The following is a 20,811-nucleotide window of genomic DNA, read 5'->3' as shown; positions in this document are numbered from 1 at the left end:
ACGTTCTTGGGGCGATTCCGCGTGTTCATTTTGGCTCACAGCCCTGAGCGGTATATGCCGATGGCCCACCTGCTTCTCGATATCCGCATCGCCGTGGATTCAAGACTGATCAAGCGTTGACAGGAGCTAAATCTAGACCAGGCACTAGTCCAGGCGGGCGCTGGTGGGATGCTAGAGAGCATCAAGGCGTGATCATTCGACAAGATATTAATATTGCAGACCGAGTTGGAGGTAGGGCACGGTATTTGGATAAATCCTGGTGACTGCTGCTCAGCAATATAAAGCATTCCAGGATGCAGCAGGCCCCGCGAATATCGCCGTCTGCGCTGTGGGCCTGTAGGGGTCCGTTGATCGACTGAGATAAAACATTCGCTATCTCAATTAGCATCATCTGTACGGAGTGGAGAACTAACCTAACTATTCAGAGAAGTCTGCATGAGCATCTTGGCCCTGCAATAGTCGCAAACCCGGTTTGAAAAGTTAGAAGATTGGATTGAGCGTCTGGAGCTGCAGAGATGATCTGATCATGATTGCTAAGAAGGTGGGTAAACAGTAATACTGTCCAAAACTGCAAGCATCCAGACGTTGCTTCTTTAAGAAGCTTGCTAGTAGAAAAGCTGAGAGATTCTCAGAAAATGGTGTACAAAGTATGCCTGACCGACATAACAGAAGGAAAGGAATCTGTTGCTCCAACACAAGACAGCGGGCGGAATTTGCCCGCGCTCGGCCACGTATGTAAACTGAGCAGTCTGAGCAGCCGACCGAGCTGCAATCCGCATCTCCATTCAAGAACAACCTGAAATGAACCAGCAAGCAGCGCCAAACCCAGTCTTGCACACCCCAGGCGACTTACAATCAGTTACCTTTCTCCCCGTGAACGAGCCCAGCTCCCCAACTACACATCGGGCAAAGCGCGGCTCTCAGTCCTGCGACAACTGCCGCGACACGAAGAAGAGATGCGAGCAGATATCACCAGAAGGGTGCCGGAGATGCGTAGACGGGGGCAGGGTCTGTCGAACTACGCAGCAACGGAAGAGGAGGAAGCTGAGATGGACATCAAGCAGGCAGGACGCAAAGAGCACGCCGAACTTGGAGGCCCAGGTCCATTCGACTTCCGATCAGGGGACTCTGGCTATTGACACAGACGGTTCCCCTGACGCCCAGAACGAGGAGCCGGAGGGTCGTGAGCTGCTCCAACGCGCCCACAACACGAAAGAGAAAATCCTGTCGACTGATCTCCTCGACGCGCGAGATGCATTGGACCTTATCGCCGTAGCTGGATCAAGAGAGCGTATGGGCGAGAGACTACAGCTCAATGACAGGCAAAGCTTGACGCAGCGGGGACCTAGGATCGCCATACCACCGTCAAAAACAGATCTCGACGGCTTTTTTCTCATCCGGAAAGGCATCGCCCGACCTTGCGAAGTGCACGAGTACCTGGGATTTTACTTCACCCACCTTTGGCAGGCATTTCCAGTCATTCCGCAGTGGTACGCAACGCCCGAGCGGTACGGCCTGCTGGTGCGGCACGAACCCGTCCTCGCCATTAGCCTGGTGGCACTGGCGTCCAGATACCACTCTCTGTCGGGGCTGAATGGTGTTGCTCGGTCTGAGAGAGTCCACTGGCGCACATGGTTATGGGTGCAACGGCTCTTCCAGTCTGCTATGTGGGGATCGGCTGGAATGCGCAGTTACGGGGCGATTGCGGCCTTGCTGCTGTCTATAGAGTGGCATCCTAGGGCCATAAACTCACAAGAAGACTTCGTCGGGGACTATGGCGAGCCGGAACTGTTCGAGCCATCGGGTCTAGAAGACACTACCGCCATTCACCGGCCACCTGAAGGACACAGCACCCCCAAGCGGCTCAATCTAGTTGCGACAGCTCATAGGAGTAACAGGATGTCTTGGTGAGGGTTCTGTTCTTTATCAGGATGCGTAGCTGATGTCGCCAGGATATTGCTGTCAACCAGCATCTCCTTAGCAGAGGAGATGGGTTGCTTCGAGGATCCATCTGGCCGCGTCCCTGCAGAACGTCGGACCCCAGACTCTGTCCACCTTGACTGGCCCCATATCTTGCGCACATTTCTTCGGATCACGGATGAAAGCCTATCCTTGCGGCTACGTCTAGAGTCGCAGCTACGTGGTCTGCGCTCCGTCGAGATCGCTGATTGTCTTCCCTCCGCCTTAGCAGCCGATGGGTTCTGGGAGAGCACATCAGATCTGGCCACTCAGATGGGCAAGGCCCGAGACCTCCTTCGTAGTTGGAGGAAGAGCCAACATGCTGCCGGTCCTTCTATTCCACTCGCTGCGTGGGACAGTTTCAGACGGAGCCTTGACCGCTGGAAGAGACAACGGCAGCTCAATAGCAGAGGTGCGATTGGTTCCTGAGTAGAAAGTCCCATATTAAATCCTGGATGCAGATATCTCCCTACGTGACGCCTGCCTTGATATTGAATACTATTATGTACGCATATGCGGGTTAAGCCCAGCTGCACACATGTTTGAGAGCGCCACAGTAAGTCATGACTCGCCCGCCATGCATTCATTATCACGTTTTGCAGACGATGCCACCGAAGCGTCTATTGACCTACTCGACTCTGTAATCCACAATGTTGCACCATCCAGTTTTTTCAAGTACGCCCCAGTCAAGACGTGGCTCTACATCGTCTGCGCTGCGTTGTATCTTTTGAAGGTTCGCCGCTCATTATACCAGCACGACTTGAAAGCTATACTAAAAGCTCCCAGGTGACCCTCAAAATAGAGAAGCGGTTAGATGGCAGCGACCCGCACATCTTTCGAATCCTCAGCGCCGTTGACGCGATCAAGCAAAATGCTCCTGATGACATCCACATGGCACAGCGTTATGCCACATTACTCGATATCCTTGTGAGTGCAGCAACGCGCTCGTCCTCCAATGCGACACATGACGTCACGCAGGACGAAGCACATCGGACGTCTGGTATTGCGAATGCAGACTATCTGGCAAATCCCTACGACAGCCAATTCCTGGATACTGCGACAGGCGATTCTATTTATGATCCGCACTTCTGGGACTCCTTACCCGACATGATCGGCTTGAATAACGTGTCTGACCTGTTTATGCCAGTATTTGAATGACATACAAATCTGGATTGTAATATGAACCACGTAAGACAACATTTCTGCTCCGCAGATACAGGGAGTTCTATATACGGAAATGCGAGAATCAGGTCTGCAAGTTCTGCCCTTCACGCGCCGCAACCACCCTACTGCAAATAGCGTTGATCTTCATATACTTCTCAAAGTTGTCTACGCCTACCACAAACGGATTCGGAGCCCCAGGCTCCCGATGTGCCAGCATATCAGCATGCCACAACGCATGATCCGCAACCTGGTGGTTAGAAATCAACGTATCAACACCTGATTCTTTACATATCCGCGCGAACCGATACTGCGAACCAATCTTCTGCTCCCGCATGGCTGCATCCTTTGGAGTCCCAGTGCCGCCAGACAGACCAGCTACATGCGGCCTTCCACGGTCAACAACAGGGAAAATAAGTGACAATGTCCCGGCTGTGTGCCCAGGCGTGAGGACAGCATGGAACGTCACATTTCCAACCGCCAGGCCGGTACCATCTCCTAGCACTCTGTCCCTGCTGGGAACTGGGGGGTCAGCATCCGGGCCCATCTGTTCCATCGCCTGCCACGCCTTCTCGGACGCGTACACAGCAGCGCCGAATGTATCTTGAATATACTTGGCCCCGCCGTAATGATCCAGATGCTCGTGCGTGATAATTAGGTGCTTAATATCCGTTGCAGCCAGTCCAAAACTCTCCAGTCCTGGTATCAGAATAGCCTCAACCTCAGCCTGGTTGTCGAGGGCATCGATCACAACAATACCGTCGGTGGTCTTGTACGCCCACGCAGACACGCCGCTGTGTCCGACAAAGTAGAGATTATCAAAGGGCGAGAACGGCGTTACGAAGCCGGGGTCGAACTGGAAGAGGACCGGGTATACCTGCTGCACGATGCATTGGTCTTGGAAGTACTGGTGGATGCTGCTATCTGTGGCTAGCGCTGCGGCGTCTCTTAGGTACCGAGTTACGTTGGCGCTTTGTTCGTTGGGGAATGTCGTGACGTTGAAGAATTCGTTCAAGGGTGCCATTGCACTGCATGCGGCAGGCAGGAGGGCGAGGAAGCGGATGAATTGAACAGGTCTCATTGTACGGTATATTGTAGGCGACCATCTGCATCCCCAGCTCTGGGGTAATAGTTGACTTCTTTTATGTCTCATCCTTAGTACCTTGGCCATGGCACGTCAGGGTAGAGGCAGAAACCCTAACCGACAAATCCGCCATGTCGGATATTCTCGAAAGGAAAACCCCCGACAATCCCCCGCACAGTAGGGCGGGTAATTGGCTTACTGCCAGTTAGTATGTCATAGGATACAAAGGCCAGAGCGGCTATTTCAGCATCTTTCCAGCTCGGTTCTTTCCGAGCTTACAGGGCAGGATGGCATTCTCGTTTGCTGTCAGCAAGCGGCTCCATTCCGCGGAGGGGCACCCGATGATATATGAAGCATGTCCCGCGCCGCTACGTTCTGGCTTCAAAAATCAGAAACTGAACGACCTAGGAAAAAACACTATTGATCGTTTCACTACGTTGAGACAGAATGGGCTCCATCGCAGGAAGCACCGAGGTGCCAATCGCCCGCTATCTATGGCAGAGGTACTATCTTTGCATCGCGCAGCTTCTATACCGGACTCTAGGGCTCTAACAGGATGGCAGGATCCGGCAGCTGGGCGTCCGTAGTGTGATGGGCGTTCCTGGTGACATGAACCTCGAACTACTTGATTACATCGACGAGGTTGACGGACTGACATGGGGCGAGTACATTTCACTTTACGAAGCATAGCTACGGAGCAGCCACTGACCAAGGGATACAACAGTGGGAAATTCCAACGAGCTAAATGCAGCATATGCTTCGGACGGATATTGTCGGGTTAAGGGGTGTCCTGGCGTCTGTGTGTGAATCTTCTGCTACTGCTAGTACATCAGCTCGGCTAACCCTTTTACCCTAGTTGTAACGACGATGGGAGTCGGCGAGCTAAGCGCTATCAACGGTGTAGCTGGCGCGTACACTGAGAATGTGAAGCTGATCCATATTGTTGGGACAACGGGGATGAAGGCGCAGGAGACGCGGGCTATGATCCATCACTCTCTAGGGCCGAACCCAGATCACAGGGTACTGAATCTCGTCTTGTTGAAACCTCAGTTCTCTTGCTGATCTACTCAGGTATACGCAAAGATATCAGAATCTGTTAGAGCTGCACATTGCTGGCTTGACAACGCCATGACCGCCCCTTCTGAGATAGACGTATGTCTACTCGACTTGCATTTAAACCAGAGCTGATTTGTGTCAGAGAGTGATCAAAGAGTGCTACATCCAGAGCCTGCCGGTATATATCTTTGTACCCATGGATTTTGTCCACAAGCCAGTCTCCTCCGCCGCGCTCGAGAGACTTCCAGGCGTAATGCCTACCACAGACGGAGAGGCCTGCAGATCCGCCGTGGATATGGTTGTAAAGAAGCTACACTCCTCCCTGGCACCATCCATTATTGTTGACGCGCTCGTCGCCAGATTTGGTGCAGCAGCAATAGCCAACCAGCTTATAGATCAGCTTGCAATCCCGACATTCACAACGCCAATGGGCAAGTCCATCATTGACGAGGACAAGGCCTACTTCCACGGTGTATATAACGGCCGGGTCTCACTCCCAGGTGTCTTGGATATCATCGAGAACCAGAGTGATTTGGTTATCGACGTTGGACCGTGCCACTCAGACTCAAATACTGGCGGGCACTCTAGAAATCTCACAGACAGGGAACAGTATATCTTGATCGCAGCGGACTATGTCCAGGTTGGCCATGCTCGGTACAGTAATGTTCATATTGTTGAATGTAGGGTTCCTCTGCAGATACATGTCTAGTGACAGTTTCTAACACTTGCAGTCCTTACTCGCCTCTCAGAAGCCCTTGCCATCAAGCCTGTCTCCCTGAACAACAGCAATAACAACAACAACACTCCGAAACCACCGCCACCCGTTCTAGCCGACGCCGCAACGCACATAACCCAGTCCTGGATATGGACGCGGATAGGCGCAATGACCAAACCGGGAGATATTGTAATTGGCGAATCAGGGACCGCCCAGTTCGGCTTCTCCGACGCACACTTTGCCCCGGGCGTGCAGTACATCACACAGATATACTTTGGCAGTATCGGGTACTCTGTCCCCGCCGCCCTTGGAGCTGCAGTTGCACAGGCGGAATCGGAATCGGAATCTGGAAGACCTGGGAGAATAATACTTGTTGTTGGGGATGGGAGTCTGCAGCTCACGGTGCAGGAAATTGGGACGATGGTTAAGTTGGGGTTGAAGAATGTGCTTATGTATGGGACCAAAATATTCCATGTTCTTTCCTCGTGGGGTAAAAAATACTGACTGACTTTCGTACATAGACTGGTTATTAACAATAGCGGCTACACGATTGAGAGGGCTATTCATGGTCCTACAAAAGGTATACCTACGCCTCAGCAGCCCTACCATCAGGGGACAGTCAGAACTAACTCCAGAAAACTTCCAGGCTACAACGACATCGCTTCTTGGAACCACCAGCTGCTCCTCAGTGCTTTCGGTGCAGAGGATGGCGGACGAAACAGCCGCCGCGTGTATACAAAGGCAGAATTCGAGAAGATCATTTCAACACCGGAATACGTGGAGCCGAGCTCGATTCAGTTGTTGGAGGTTATGATGGACAAGATGGATGTGCCTTGGCGGCTTCAGGCACAAATCGATTTGATTAATGAGCGGAACAAAGTTAATGGGAAGTGAGTGCATTCTCTAACTTGGGGTCTTGGTCGCTGTCGTCTGGTTTTGTATATGAATATTTCCTTGTAGACTGAATGATAATCAAGCATTGTGGCGGTTACTTATGGTACATATGCTGCATGCCAGTGGTTATACAATATGTACTTCTTGTAGGCAGTTTGAGGATATATAAGATTTGAGAATACTCTTTAAGTAACCAGAATTTCTTTCTCAAACGAAGAATTTCTCAAGCGAGCGCTAGAGAGAAAGTTATAGTTCATACAGAATATACAAGCTTGATTGTATTGAGTAAATCCATAACATTTGCTGGATACTTATCCGCTGCCCAGGCAAATGCCAGACATTACAGCAGTGCATTGCAAACGGCTTAAACTGACACTTACAAAGGATAGCGAAAAGATTTGTTCACGCCATCCGTCAAGTCCTCCAACCCATGCTCGCTCGTCGGGGCACCATACTCGCGATCCCTCCGCTTGTTCTGCACCAGCATCAGCGCCCGAAACACCTGCGCCAGAACAAAGCAAATCCCAAAGCATATAACAGTCGCCTGGAAGCCAGGGTCGTAGCGGGGGGCGTCATTCCTGTTGTCGAAGTTAGAAGACTGTCCAGTTAGAGTGGTAGGTACGCACGCATCAAAGGTCAAGGGCCCGATAATGTTGCCGAGCGAGTACCCGACGAATGTCCCCGCGGCCATTGTAGCTTTCTTTGTGTGTCCGGCGACATTGGAGGTCCCCATGGCAATGCACTGCACCCAGGCCGAGGAGAAGAAATTGATGAGATAGAAGCCAATGATCCGTGCGGCGCGTTGGGAATCGGGCAGTTGCCATCTGCAGTGGTTAGCAACTTAGGTACGGTGTATAAGTATTGCATGGGCGTACATCAAGCAGCTCCCAACTATAACAGGAACACAGGCTCCGCTGACGACATGGAGCCGCGAATTCTGCACATTGCGGCCGATATATCCGGACCCTAGGACGCAGATAAACGCCAGGGCACCGATGGGCATGTTCAGCAGGAGGGACTGGAACGTCGAGAAGCCCATGCCATTAAAGATAATCGAGCCGAATGTAGTGACTGCTCCGCTGCCGATACTGGAGAGCGTGGAGAGGAGAAAGATGCACCAGAAGTGGTAGGAGAGCAGCGCCTCGCGCATCTGGGACCATTTAAAGTGCCGATTTTCTGAGCCAGCGTTGTTGCTGCGCACACGCTCAAGCAGCAGGGTCCGTTCCTCGGCAGTGAATCCTTTGGCGACCTGCGGGCTGTCGGGGAATATGAACCAGAGCGCGATGGCCCAGAGGAGGGTTGCGAGGCCCGCAATCAGATACATGTATTGCCAGGGCTGCATAGCCCCGCTGGTGATGTGACCGAGGCCGTAGTTAATAAGGGGTGAGATGATGTTCGAGCCACCGCTGAAGGAATACCATAGAGACGAACGGAGGACCTGTTCAGAGTGGGTATACCACATGCCCGTGCAGAGCATGAAGCCAGGAGAGACGCCGCTTTCAATCAAGCCCAGCAGGAAGCGGTTGACGAGGATGCCGGCATAGTTGGTGCAGGCCGGTGTGCAAAGAACTATCACGGCCCATAGAAAGCAGATGATGGGGCAGACGACGCGGACAGAGTATGTCTGGGATAGCCAGGATATCTGCCAAGTCAGCGCTGTGGCGAGACGAGAATCAGTGAAGGGTATACTGGATAGCAGCCGGCCATATAGCCAAAGTAGAATATCAGCGACACCCACGAGTATCGCAGACCATCTTGAAGCCCAAGATCATCTCTCAGTCCGAAGACGGCCGCCTGGCTGAGGAGCGCCTTGTCGTAGTACTGAAGGCCGTAGGTGAAGCACATCTGGAACAGTGAGTCCTTATCTTTTCTCGACGAAGGCAGCCTTACAACCGGCATCAATCGGAGGTCAATCTTCCGCAGCAGCTTTTTATTTGTTTCCTCATCCAGAACTGGTCTCTCAGATGATAGCTCGACGTCGCCATCTTTGTTGTCCTGGGAAGCGAATTCAGCGTGCTCAACGGGTTTCTTGTCGTACGACATGGTGGATCTGATCGACTCAACCGTACTAGCCGTTCCACCCACACACACATATATATATATATATAAACATATAAATAAATTGGGCCCCTGATGGCTGAAGATTGCGGGGAATCAAGGGGTGTCGGATATGTCGCATGTCCACTTTGGGAAGATCCGATCAGGCGGACAAATTCCGACACGCGACATAAATGACCGTGCAACACAACGCTTGAGCTTTTAGGCTGAGACAAATCAGATCAGAATGTACCGCTCATTTGGACTTCGCCAGCTGACGCGTCTGGCTCGGAAAGATGCATCCCTGAAAAGTCCCTGGCCGGCCAGATGTGTTCACGGGCGTGCAGGGCCACGGCGGACTACTCTGCTCAGTGCCTGGTCGTCTGCTGCGCTTGCGAGTGGTCTGACTGGATTGGCATTTAGCTCATGGCATCTTATACAGCCGACTGCAGCTGCGACAGACATCGAGAACAAGTATGCCGATCGGGAAACAATGTTGAAGGTATTTATAGCCCAATTATCCACCTCGGTGCTGCTAACAGTTACTTTCAGGGTGTTCAAGCAATTGCAAATATTCTTGGTCCAGACTCAGTGACGACGGACGAAGACGACCTGGACTTCCACGGATACTCAGAGATCTCGACCTCGCATTGCACGGCACGGCCGGTGGCTGTTGTCACTCCGAAGACTACGGCAGAAGTCTCAACCATAGCCCGAATATGCTCTGAATACAAGATTCCCATGGGTACTCTATCTATCTACTTATCTATCAAGGATAGAGGCTGACTACCCTCTAGTACCCTTTGCTGGAGGATCGAGCGTGGAGGGAAACTTCACAGCGCCATACTCGGGGATTAGTGTAGACTTCTCCCAGATGAACCAAATTATCGCCTTTCATGAGGAAGAGTAGGCCAACCAACGTGGCAATTCTTAGATCGCTCGCTAACATGGCATACATAGTATGGATGTGGTCGTCCAGCCCGGCGTCAACTGGGTGGAACTCAATGATACCATCAAGGACAGTGGCCTTTTTCTCCCTCTGGATCCCAGCCCGACTGTAGGTTCTCTATCCATATGATGGGCAATACTTATACTATCCCCAGGCGCTCATTGGAGGAATGGTTTCCACAAACTGTAGGCATGTGTTCCGTCAGTGCTGTTAGCGACGTCTGCTTACTTTGCTTACCTTCTAGTGGAACAAACGCAGTCAGGTACGGCACAATGAAGGACTGGATCATAAACCTCACGGTTGTTCTGGCTGATGGGTCCATTATCAAAACCCGGCAGCGACCGCGGTAGGTGGTGTTGAGTCCCACGTACATCGTTTATACTAACAGGATCTAGAAAAACCTCGGCTGGGTACAACCTCACTGGCCTGTTCGCAGGCTCAGAAGGAACGCTTGGGATGATTACAGAGGTGACGCTGAAGCTTGCACCTGTCCCAGAAACCCTGAGCGTCGCGGTTGCCACGTTCCCATCTGTCCGGAGCGCAGTAACATGCGTCTCGAAGATAATGCGCCAGGGCATTCCCATGGCCGCAGTTGAACTCATGGACGAGGTGCAGATGGCAGTCCTGAATAAGAACGGAGGCGCGGGAGGAAGAATGTGGGAAGAGAAGCCCACGATACTCTTCAAGTATGCCATCAACTTCTATCTTATATAGTTTCCTGTTAACTGTCCTAGATTTTCCGGCCCTGCACAATCAGTCGCAGCAGACATTACAAGGGTTGAGAAAATATCATCCGAGGGAGGCGGAAGTGCCTTTGAATTTGCAAAGTCAGAGCAAGAAATGCACAATCTCTGGTCCGCGCGCAAAGAGGCCGTCTGGGCCATGAGCTCCCAGCGTCCAGAGGGCACAAAGATGTGGTCTACCGATGTAGCTGTCCCGCTGTCGCGGATGCCCGAGATAATCGGTGAGTGCACTTCACCTCCCTGTCGAGTAGATCCTACTAATTCACTAGCTAGATCTCTCAAAGCAAGAGTCAGGGGCCTTGGGTCTATTCTCTAGCGTGCTGGGCCATGTCGGAGATGGCAACTTCCACCAGACCGTCATGTACGACCCCAGCGATCCAGCCCAGACACAGGCAGTCCGGGAGTGTGTTCAGAAGATGGTTCATCGTGCGGTTGATATGGAGGGAACAGTTTCAGTGAGTTGTCTACATCAGAACTCCATTTTCGATTCTTTTTTTGCTAATCCTGGCTCAGGGTGAACATGGCATTGGGCTTGGAAAGAAAGAGTGTCTGCTGGAGGAGCTGGGGCCAGAGACTATTTCCGTAATGCGTACGCTGAAACAGAGCTTAGACCCGCAGTAAGTATCTAACCCTTCCCATTGTTCAGCGCTAACGTTGGGCAGTTTTCTGTTAAACCCGGGCAAGATCTTTGACCGGTAAGCTGGTGTCATATAGGGAGACACCGGAAGATGCCGGCGGTCAGATACTAGGCGATGTCTAGGTAAAGGAGTATTGATCTAACTAATTAGAAGTCTTTAACTATTAGAACAGATTTATGAAGGGGTTCGAAACTAGGTCTTATACACCCTATTATAGATCGCACCTTCCATATTGATTAACTATCTTGCAAGGAAGGTGCATCTTTCCCAATGCAGGAACGGGGGGTGTGCCTTCATAAATAGGCAATCGCTCTTTCCTCGCTGGGAGACTCAGATATGAAATCCTAGTTTAGTAAAGTCAGACTCCTCTTACCTGCCCTCCACCCTGACACCGGGCGATGGGACCAGGGAGTGCGTGTTTGGCGGGGAGCTGGAGGTGAGGGCTTGATGAGCGGCATCGGGTACAGGAGACTGCCTTAGGATGGAAGACTCTCCTAATGTAAAGTATACTTAGCTATGACTATAGAAAGCAAAATTCACGAGACTAGGGCTAGTAACCATGTAACCACAACTACTACGTAATGGATGAACTCGGCTGCTGGACTGTTTACTTGGCTCATTCGCCGTGTCTTTGGGTATTCACATCATCGGCATTAACCTCGGCCTGGATATATTTCTCCCTCAAAGCTCCGAAACCAGGCCGCTAAATAGTAAATAGAAATTAACCCGCTCAGCTTAATTGACCGTCTTAATTTACACCCCGGAAATACCTCATATAGACTGATGTGCTGGAAATTGAATGGTGCACAGCGGTGGACGATACAGGGCTGCAATTAATATAGCCGGCCGCAGTTTCATTGGTGGGATATTTCAATTCCGGTGATAGTAACTTTTGCTAAGGAGCTTGGTGGAGCCTTAATTTTACCGCAGTATCTTAATTCTTAACAGGTTCTCGGTGATCGCACTGATTGGCTGTATCATACAGTGGTTTGACAAAAGTATTCGAAATGCCAAGAGATCCATATTTCACACTAATCTAAAATAGGATTACGCCTTCCTAATATAGCTAGTCATAAAGCTATTCAATACTTAGTAGCTTGTATACCACTTTTGGTATCCCGAGTCCCCCACATATCCCGACCAACTCAACGCACCTGCTCCTCATGCTTGGAGGTTTCCTTCTCTCCCTCAGGGAACTCTGCACCGTCAGCGGTCCTCTCAACATCCTTCCGCGCAACGGCCTGCTCATGGATATTTCCGCCGAATAGTGCGTCCATATCTTCCAACGACCGGCCCTTGGTCTCCTTGACGCAGACGAGCACCCAGATGCCCATGGCGAAACAGAACACACCGAACATGATGAACGTACGCCACCCGATGTTATTGATTGCCTCAGGCGTGAATTTCGTCACGACAAAGTTGAAGAGCCATTGGGTGGCTGATCCCATCCCGACGCCGTAGGAGCGCAGGCGTGTCGGGAAAATTTCCGAGATATACACCCAGGGAATCGGGCCCCAGGAGGCGGAGTATCTGTTGTACAAGTTAGCTTTCTTTCGATTTTGAGTTCCTTCTTCCGTTTTAGATGCGTACCCGATAACGTAGAGGTAGACCATGACGATCATGGCGGTTGATGCTGAGGAGACCCCACCCCCAGCGTCAGGGTCGGGGGGATAAGAGACTAGAACACCGCCCAGAACAAACATCATTGCGGCCATCCAGATGCCACCAGTCACAAGGGACCACTTGCGGCCGATTTTGTCGATACCAATCAGGAGGAAAATTCCCGTGGCGACTACTTTCACGACACCGTAGATACCGGTTGTAAAGAGACTGGTGTCTGTAGAAGCTACACCAATTGTTTGGAAGAGCTGCGGGGCGTAGTATCCGATCGAATTGGTTCCGCTGAACTGCTGCCAGAACATCATGATAAAGGCGTTGATGAAACGGAGTCTGTTCCCTGGGAGGAGACACTCGCGCCAGGTGAGGCCCTCGGTGGACAGGAGCTCTTCTTCGATGGAGGCACGGATCTCGGATAGTTCCTGCTGGACCTCTTCACTATCTGGCTGAGCATTCCTAGTGAATGCTAGAGAGGCGGTGGCCTCGTCGTAACGTCCCTGCTTCATGAGCCAACGGGGTGACTCCTTCAGGAACCAGAGGCCGGCAAACATAATCCCGCTAGGGACGAGCTGGAATCCCACAGGAATACGCCATTGCTTCGTAGACGAGGGGATGTTGCGGTCCACTCCGTAGCAGAGCCAGTACGAGACTGTGACACCAATGACCAGGAACTCTTGGAACAGCCCGGCAATGCGCCCGCGCACTTTGGGGGGACAGTTCTCTGAGACGTAGACAGGGGTGATGGCGGACATGCCTCCAATGCCGAACCCGGCAATGACTCGGCCGCCGTAGATGTAGGCGATTGTTCCCTTGCCGCCTGTTTGCACGGCGGCTCCGACCATGAAGATAACGGAGAGAACGAGGAGCGAATTGCGTCGGCCGTATCGGTCGTTGGCGAAGGCGGCCGCGATGGCGCCGAAGAAGCACCCGGCTGTCAAAAGGGCGACAACGTTTGATGAGATGGTTGCGTTCTCACTGCTGGCAAACCCGGTGCTGCCTGTGGGGATGTTGAAGTCCTTCTTGAAGCTGTCTAGGGCTAACACGCTGCCCATTACTCCGGTATCATAACCTTGTCACCAGTTAGTACATTTGCACATCTGATGTTTAACTATGCAAGTTTGCAGGTTTCTGTCTTACCAAAGAGAAAGGAGCCCATGTATGCTACAGCACTGAGCATATACACGCGCGAGTTCTTAAAAAATGACGACCCCATGATGAATAGACTGCCCCGTCCAGAGCAATGCGCAGGATGTAACGATGGGTAAAAGTCCAAACAGAAAAGAAGGCACCGCAACCCCAACAGCAACCGCTGCGTCTTAGGCTTTATACCCAGGGCCAGGCAGGTTACACCCCATCCATCCACCCGGTCGGCAATTGATCCTCCACAGATAGGGACTCAATATGCCGATCTTGCGCTCGGATAAACCGCATCCACCAATTGGCAGCACCAATGCGGTCCGGAGAGACCCGTCAATTGTTAACAGGATCGTGGAGGTGGGCCGGTTCCAGGGGCCAATGTGACGCCCATGGGGAATGGGCCGACCACTCGAATGCCCGTTTTACCGAGCCAAGTGGGCCGAACACTCACTTTGTCGGCGGGGACTTTGCACTCGGCGACTCAGAGGCCGGCTGCAAGCTTCTTCTCCCCGGTAAAGTACCCCGGCATCGCCTGTTCTTGTGACTGGCGTGGTTCTGTCGGCTGTCCAGGCTGGTGCGCTGGATAAACGCCTGTCGGATGGCCATGTGGGATAACGTCCGCTTAGATCATCCCCAGATGTTCCAAAGAGCTTTTTAAGGTTTAAGCAGAAAGGAAATTCAATTGCCGATGCTGGCATCTGTGACTTCTGTCCACATTCCAGAGTTGAGGGTTGCCACAATTCCCCGCGGATTCTTTCCGGGGAGGCGGAAAGCGGAAAGCAGCCGGCCTTTTTTTTATTGCAGTACTTCAACTCGACTACCCTCGTCAATGTCTATAGAATGGAGTACTCCGTTGGAACAGCTGTGCGGTGTATTTATTGATGACCAGAAATACTCAAGTCAGTTCAGCGGCTATGGCCACTGTAATGCCGACTCAGCTCCCCTTCCACCAGAAACCGTGAACGCTTGCAATCGGATATACGGCAAGCGTCCTTGCCAAGGGCTCGATAGCCGCAGTTCCACCCTTGATCATGGTTGTAGTAATTGAAGGCAATGTCCTACCCGGTTAGTTTGAGCAAGTAATGTCAGTATGGCTCTCGTGGGTAGCGGCAACCTTCATTTGGCGGATAGCCGGGTTGATCCTCATTGCTATTGCAGAGCAGCAGCCAGGCTCGGGCGCCTGGTACACTGAGACACCTCCTTAGGACCATAGCCCGAGCTCTTAACTTAGCGATTTCAATGTCGCAGTCGACAGTACCTCTACCATTTTGAGACGGGATGGCTGTGAAATGCAAGTCCAATAAGCAGTATGGTAGTTAGTTGGTCCAGTCACCTTACAAAGGCCATAAACCGTGGACCTTTGCTTGCATGAACTCATATTGACAGAACCAGGCTGTCTGGAGCATAGGTAGATAACACTGGAGGGTGGCGTTCTGGCAAAAGTACATTTCTCCGAGATCATCTGGCCAGATCCTCTGTATGTGTCCGACCTTGCCCTCTACAGGGTAATAAGTACCACCGCTCGATGGTGCTGAATTGAGGCCGTCCAGCTTTCCTCTAACCACGAAGCATGGTCAACATCGCGCTTGGTCCATATTTACTGTATTTTCTGTGCCTAATGTTTTGTATATTAGTGGAAATCATTCCATGGCAAATATCAGGCAGATCCTACATCCCACCTGCTCCCTGTTGTCCGCTTGTCATATTTGTAGGCTCTCTCTTGATCATACAAACAAACGACGTGCGACAGAGTACGGACCAAAGCATACTTAGGTAGCCTCTCGAGGCTGCCTGTCTCGGCACTGATGACTGTCACGTGGAAAAAGAAAAACATCTGCACCGGAGGCAGCGCCTTGGGTGTCATGTGTCATAATGCCCAGTGCAGGTTGCTGTAGGTGGCTTACGCTGCTGAGCATTGGCTGTGTTGACCGCTTCTAAAGAGCAGCTTGGACCCTTTGCATCCGTCTGCGTTGGCCATATTAGAATGAAAATAAAGTGGCAGGAGAGAAGACCTTGATCTTAATAAGGTTTGTGCATCATCCCTGAGAGACTATCGTCATTCTGGTCGGCATTGTTTCCTTGCATCACACATGGCAGCATGGAATTCTGGATCACCACGCGGATGAAACAACCACGTCAGATCCAAGAGAGGGACCGATCACGGTGGGTCCAACAGCTCTTCTGGCCAATAGTAGGTGGTAATTCCACCACCAGCCACCGCTCGTGACTTTTGTGGAGACGCCCAAGATCCGCCCGATCAGGGAAAGTCAACAATGAACTTCACTGCGGCCTGATCCAGACTCTTGAATCTGGTGGCTGGGCGAATCTGCTCATCTCTGGCTTTGACATCAGCCGTCTCGTTTTGCTCGCTTTAAATAGCTTGCTCAGTCTTTTCTCGCCCGGGATCATGATTTCCGCTGCAAACCCGTTTTCGGTCGCTCGACTCGCGCCTTCCTCCTCTGTGACCGGCTGCCGACGTTGCTGCATCTTGGACGCTGAACGCTCAACAACCCCCCAGCTCCTCAGGAAATCAAATATCGACGTGCTCTTCTATCTTGGTACTCTTCCTAGTCGCCGCAACTTTCACTTCTTATTCTTGAATGACCATTCGTGCATACATTACTTTTTGACTGCTTTTGTGTTTCCCTACATTTCAGCCTTCCTTCGTCATGAAGTTTCGTATCAACGGCCCGGTGGCCATTAGTCTCCTCTCATGCTTAACCTTGGTTTCAGCTCAAACGTACACGGACTGCAATCCGCTGGAACAATGTATGGCTCCCGTCCCCACCATCAGCGAGTAGCACTAATCTCTTGAAGCCTGCTCTCCAAATCCAGCACTCGGAACCTCAGCAAACTTCGACTTCACCCAGGGATCTTCCGATGAGTTCACCGAAATTATGGCCCCGACATACGGTGACGACGGGGCAGCCTTTACTGTGTCCAAACAAGGAGATGCCCCATTGCTCCAGTCCAACTGGTACATCATGTTCGGACATGTTGAATTCGTGATCAAGGCTGCACCAGGAGTGGGCATCGTTAGCAGCGCAGTATTGCAGTCAGACGACTTGGATGAGATTGACTGGGAGTGGCTGGGAGGCAACAATGAACATGTCCAAACCAATTACTTCGGAAAGGGCAACACCGACACGTACAACCGCGCAGCTACCCATGACAACACAGGAAACCACGATAGCTTCCACACTTATACCATCGACTGGACTAAGTCCCACATCGTGTGGCAGATTGATGGCAAAACCGTTCGTGTACTCACCCCCGACTCTGCAGAGTCCAATCAATACCCTCAGACGCCCATGATGGTCAGGATTGGTGTCTGGGCTGGTGGTGACCCCAACAATCCCGAGGGGACAATCCGTAAGTCTTTCCTCTAGTTGATATTGAGCGTACCTTGCTAATTAAGTTTCAGAATGGGCGGGTGGCAAGACCGATTATACTGCTGGTCCCTTTACAATGTACCTGAAGTCTCTCAAAGTGACCGATTATTCAACCGGCAACTCTTATAAATACGGTGATAACAGCGGGTCATGGCAGTCAATCGAAGCAGATGGTGGCGAGGTCAATGGAAACAGTGCTGCCCAAACTATGACGGATGTTGGCCCGGGGCCTTCCATTACCGCAACAGCTGACAGCGGTCCGATTCCATTTGAAGGAACACACCGTCAGACCACTAGTTATACCCCGCCAAATGTATTCCCCTGGGTTCCAAACCCAAGCAGTGATGGTGGCTCGAGCGATTCCTCATCCACAGATTTGCCAGGTGGTTGGCAATTTGCTGGCTCCGGACATGTGCAGCCGCCCAGTCGATCCTCTATGAGTGAGCATTGCCTGCAATCCCGTTTTATACCCTCGTCGAACTTCTTGCTAAAGCGATGTCTTTTTACAACACAGTATACACCCCCGTCTACATCTGTCTCGCATCGCTCCTGGCTGGTTTCGTCCTCCCCTTCCGGCCCTGAGTCCCCACTACCAGCTCATCAATCGGGCTTCTACGAAACGGAGTCGGCAGAAAAGTCTAACACAGCGACTGCAAAATTCGAACGGGTTTTGCTCGGTCGAGACCAGGACTACATTGATACCGCTTATATTGCACCGACCACCAATGCTGCGAATTCCCTGTGTGATGCGCGCTTGGCTTTTGGTGCTCTGTCTGTGCTTATCAGTAGTTTTCTGGTCACTGTCTGAGCTCAGCCGGTTTACGAAGTACCACCGAAATCAACGTTCAAAGCTCACGCACCTGCGGTTGAACCACCACTACTTTATGAGATATGCGACGAACATTCACGAGGGTATGACTTTTCTTACGGCGTTTGCTTATCATATAGATCGACCTTCCTTTTCTTTTCCGTTCCTATGGCCTAGTCCCGCAATCTGTTGGGGAATCTTAAATGGGTCAGATCGAGACCCAGATGGCACCAGTGCATTCCCCAATCACTACCACCGGAACCTACTTCTCCCTGTACTATATCCATCTTCTTCCGAAACTATCTATAGACTCCTACTTATTTAGTTGCATTAATTGGCGTTGTGTGAGGTCGAGAAATCGGACGCTGAAGGCCTTTGTTTCGCTCATGTTGTCTATCTAATTCTGCACTCAACCCTCTCTTGACGAGAATCCTAACGATCCTTCTATCAGTATGCCTAGGACTATTGATAGCGAATTAATTATCATTACATAGCTGTCGGCTCTCTGAATGTCATTATCGGCAGTAGTGTGAGTCCCTCGTGGCTGTAACACAATGTATTAGTAGCAATATGTCCTTCACCGAGTGAACCAACAATTTACTTTCGCATCCTCCGGCCTAGAGTACATAAATAGCCAGATTGGCGTGAATTGGCTACCTAAAACAGAAACTTTAACTTCTATAACAGTTGACTGATTTGGTATTTGAAGATTGGTCTGGACCCGGGTGGAGTTGATGTTGCTGTCGTATGCTGCATAAGTGCATCGGGGAGTATACGGAAGCCGGGGTAGACGTCACCACACTAGGGTAGATACCAATCTAGTTAACTGGACCAAGATCGGTTTTGATGCCCAATCGTCATACAGAGGGGATCGGTCGCGGTCGAGATCGAGGACACCGAGTTAGGATTATCCATGCAGGACCTCAACACTACTTGCTGTGTAGATCTATTCGATTATAATAGTGGGCGATCTTTGTCACAAGACTGTACATTTCTTAAATAACAAACAGTGTTTTCTGTAACCTAACATTGTACTCCAGTCTCCCTCGCTTCCAATTGATAGAAAATGTCAAATTCGGATAATAATAATAGGGTAATCGTTTCCTTCGTGATATTAGAATCGCATATCGTCATCGCGTAGCCGTAATCATAGATCTCGTTTCATCGCTGTAGAATATAGAATATATTTTGTACCGTGAGCTTTTTTTAAAGATTCAAACGGGGCATTGGGCGTCTTGGTGTTTTTGGGCCAACGGCCTCACAAATCGGTGTAGGCCTAGGTAAGGTGTGTTTATTACGCTATCTGCTCCGACGTAGAGGAACATATCGTACAGCCAGCCGCCGAATGTGCACCCACAGAAGGGCGCCACCACTGGTACCTGTGGGAAAATACGTTAAAACTTAAATGTTAGGGGAGCGAATGATGGAAGGGCCTCACCCAAAAGTAATAGTTTCCTGCTCTCCATACTTCCGGACCATACCCAATCATATATGAGACCAGCCGGGGTCCAAAATCTCGAGCAAGGTTGATGGCATATCCTGTCTCCCATCCAAAACATGCACCTATGCCGAAAATGGCGAAGAACATCGCAATTGGCATGAAAGGGCCAGCCGCCATGTTGCCATTGTCGGTCAGGGCAAAGATTACAAACATCAAAATGGAGCTGGCAACGAACTCTGAGAAGAATTGACCTGTCCGGGTCATGAATTCAGCAGGGTAAGTGCAGAATATGCCTCCTGAAGCAGTGTCTGAGTATCCAGGGACAGTTCTGATTCCCGGTCCACCCTCATAGGTATCAACGGCCGATTTGTAATTACCGTATACGATGGCTGCGGCGCACATGCCTCCCAGGAGTTGGGAGATGGCGTATAGGGGCCACTTCCGCCAGGGGAAATTTCGAAGGACGCAGTTCGCGAATGTCACTGCAGGGTTGATATGAGAACCGGATATGCCGCTGACGTAGACGCCTAGCATGACACCGAGGCTGTTGGACGAAAGGTATGCGTTAGACTTGCACTTATATTCAAAATGAAGTATCGGACAACACTTACCCCCAACCCCAAGAAATAGACTGATAATCCCCCTTCTTATTCTCGCTAAGGACGACCTGGGCAACTACTCCGTTGCCAAAGAGAACCAGTACCAGTGTGCCGAAGAACTCTGAAAAGGCCAGGCGGCAATCCGCTCTTATCCTGCTCCACCATAAGGGTGTCGATGCTGGATTTTCTTTGGGTATTATTAGCTCTCCTGTTTCTGTCTCAGAAACATGTTTCAGTGCCAGTATAGCGTCTCGTTTGTCGCTAGTTAGCGGAGGAACCGTGGCTTCTATCTCGATGCTGTCAACAACGGGCATAGGCGTCGCCATTTCAGAGTCGGGAAATATCGTATGGATTATGGTATGTCCTTCCTGACGGGAGGATCGGAGTCTGGGTATAAACTCAAATAGTGAAGACAGTGATGCGAGCTGTGCAACGTATTCTACAAGCTCGCATCGTGTCACGTTCCCTGACGTATCTTACTGCCCAACTTATGGGCCGTGGTGTGTAGGGATGGATACGCAGGGAGTCTTGCTCAGATACTCTGGCTAGATGGCGATGTTCTGCCACTTGACAAGGCAGTG

The 20,811-nt window shown here is 51.1% G+C and overlaps 8 protein-coding genes across 8 annotated transcripts; 4 read left to right on the top strand and 4 right to left on the bottom strand.

Moving 5' to 3' along the window:
• Positions 1-801: 801 nt before the first annotated feature.
• ASPVEDRAFT_83796 (uncharacterized protein) lies at positions 802-3,117 on the top strand (the record flags this gene model as incomplete). The annotated part of the gene is made up of 4 exons (XM_040817449.1): positions 802-1,907; positions 1,953-2,371; positions 2,421-2,692; positions 2,746-3,117. The coding sequence occupies 4 exons, from the start codon at positions 802-804 to the stop codon at positions 3,115-3,117; spliced, it is 2,169 nt and encodes a 722-aa protein (XP_040668049.1).
• Positions 3,118-3,205: 88 nt separating this feature from the next.
• Positions 3,206-4,201, bottom strand: ASPVEDRAFT_83795 (MBL fold metallo-hydrolase; the record flags this gene model as incomplete). The annotated part of the gene is made up of 1 exon (XM_040817448.1): positions 3,206-4,201. The coding sequence occupies one exon, from the start codon at positions 4,199-4,201 to the stop codon at positions 3,206-3,208; it is 996 nt and encodes a 331-aa protein (XP_040668048.1).
• Positions 4,202-4,491: 290 nt separating this feature from the next.
• Positions 4,492-6,869, top strand: ASPVEDRAFT_53011 (alpha-keto acid decarboxylase family protein; the record flags this gene model as incomplete). Its single annotated transcript, XM_040814732.1, has 9 exons — positions 4,492-4,707; positions 4,760-4,865; positions 4,929-5,003; positions 5,061-5,224; positions 5,276-5,356; positions 5,403-5,940; positions 5,992-6,427; positions 6,497-6,555; positions 6,622-6,869. The coding sequence occupies 9 exons, from the start codon at positions 4,492-4,494 to the stop codon at positions 6,867-6,869; spliced, it is 1,923 nt and encodes a 640-aa protein (XP_040668047.1).
• A 376-nt stretch (positions 6,870-7,245) lies between these two features.
• On the bottom strand, positions 7,246-8,912 carry ASPVEDRAFT_53005 (putative MFS transporter; the record flags this gene model as incomplete). The annotated part of the gene is made up of 4 exons (XM_040814731.1): positions 7,246-7,447; positions 7,496-7,693; positions 7,745-8,511; positions 8,559-8,912. The coding sequence occupies 4 exons, from the start codon at positions 8,910-8,912 to the stop codon at positions 7,246-7,248; spliced, it is 1,521 nt and encodes a 506-aa protein (XP_040668046.1).
• Positions 8,913-9,101: 189 nt separating this feature from the next.
• Positions 9,102-11,779, top strand: ASPVEDRAFT_41774 (putative D-lactate dehydrogenase (cytochrome)). The gene is made up of 11 exons (XM_040812421.1): positions 9,102-9,408; positions 9,459-9,651; positions 9,704-9,812; positions 9,867-9,963; positions 10,010-10,044; positions 10,100-10,201; positions 10,251-10,541; positions 10,590-10,819; positions 10,872-11,053; positions 11,112-11,215; positions 11,261-11,779. Exons 1-11 carry the CDS (start codon positions 9,154-9,156, stop codon positions 11,295-11,297), a joined length of 1,635 nt encoding a protein of 544 aa, XP_040668045.1. The 5' UTR covers positions 9,102-9,153; the 3' UTR covers positions 11,298-11,779.
• Positions 11,780-12,381: 602 nt separating this feature from the next.
• Positions 12,382-14,066, bottom strand: ASPVEDRAFT_131406 (sugar porter family MFS transporter; the record flags this gene model as incomplete). Its single annotated transcript, XM_040806811.1, has 3 exons — positions 12,382-12,766; positions 12,827-13,922; positions 13,991-14,066. The coding sequence occupies 3 exons, from the start codon at positions 14,064-14,066 to the stop codon at positions 12,382-12,384; spliced, it is 1,557 nt and encodes a 518-aa protein (XP_040668044.1).
• Positions 14,067-16,659: 2,593 nt separating this feature from the next.
• ASPVEDRAFT_132927 (glycoside hydrolase family 16 protein) lies at positions 16,660-18,190 on the top strand (the record flags this gene model as incomplete). The annotated part of the gene is made up of 3 exons (XM_040806975.1): positions 16,660-16,759; positions 16,808-17,362; positions 17,415-18,190. The coding sequence occupies 3 exons, from the start codon at positions 16,660-16,662 to the stop codon at positions 18,188-18,190; spliced, it is 1,431 nt and encodes a 476-aa protein (XP_040668043.1).
• A 1,214-nt stretch (positions 18,191-19,404) lies between these two features.
• On the bottom strand, positions 19,405-20,556 carry ASPVEDRAFT_53001 (MIP/aquaporin family protein; the record flags this gene model as incomplete). The annotated part of the gene is made up of 3 exons (XM_040814730.1): positions 19,405-19,569; positions 19,629-20,175; positions 20,243-20,556. 3 exons carry the CDS (start codon positions 20,554-20,556, stop codon positions 19,405-19,407), a joined length of 1,026 nt encoding a protein of 341 aa, XP_040668042.1.
• Positions 20,557-20,811: the final 255 nt, after the last annotated feature.

Source organism: Aspergillus versicolor, assembly GCF_001890125.1.
Source record: "Aspergillus versicolor CBS 583.65 unplaced genomic scaffold ASPVEscaffold_5, whole genome shotgun sequence".
NCBI classification, from domain to species: Eukaryota; Fungi; Ascomycota; class Eurotiomycetes; order Eurotiales; family Aspergillaceae; genus Aspergillus; species Aspergillus versicolor.
This window is presented reverse-complemented; position numbering and strand designations above follow the sequence as displayed.

What these genes read in the sequence shown, in the direction of transcription:
- ASPVEDRAFT_41774 (XM_040812421.1), top strand. Translation starts at nt 9,154, where the DNA reads ATGTACCGCTCATTTGGACTTCGCCAGCTGACGCGTCTGGCTCGGAAA. An exon ending in GCGGATGCCCGAGATAATCG is followed by an intron (nt 10,820 to 10,871) that starts GTGAGTGCACTT and finishes TTCACTAGCTAG; the next exon opens with ATCTCTCAAAGCAAGAGTCA. An exon ending in AAACAGAGCTTAGACCCGCA is followed by an intron (nt 11,216 to 11,260) that starts GTAAGTATCTAA and finishes AACGTTGGGCAG; the next exon opens with TTTTCTGTTAAACCCGGGCA.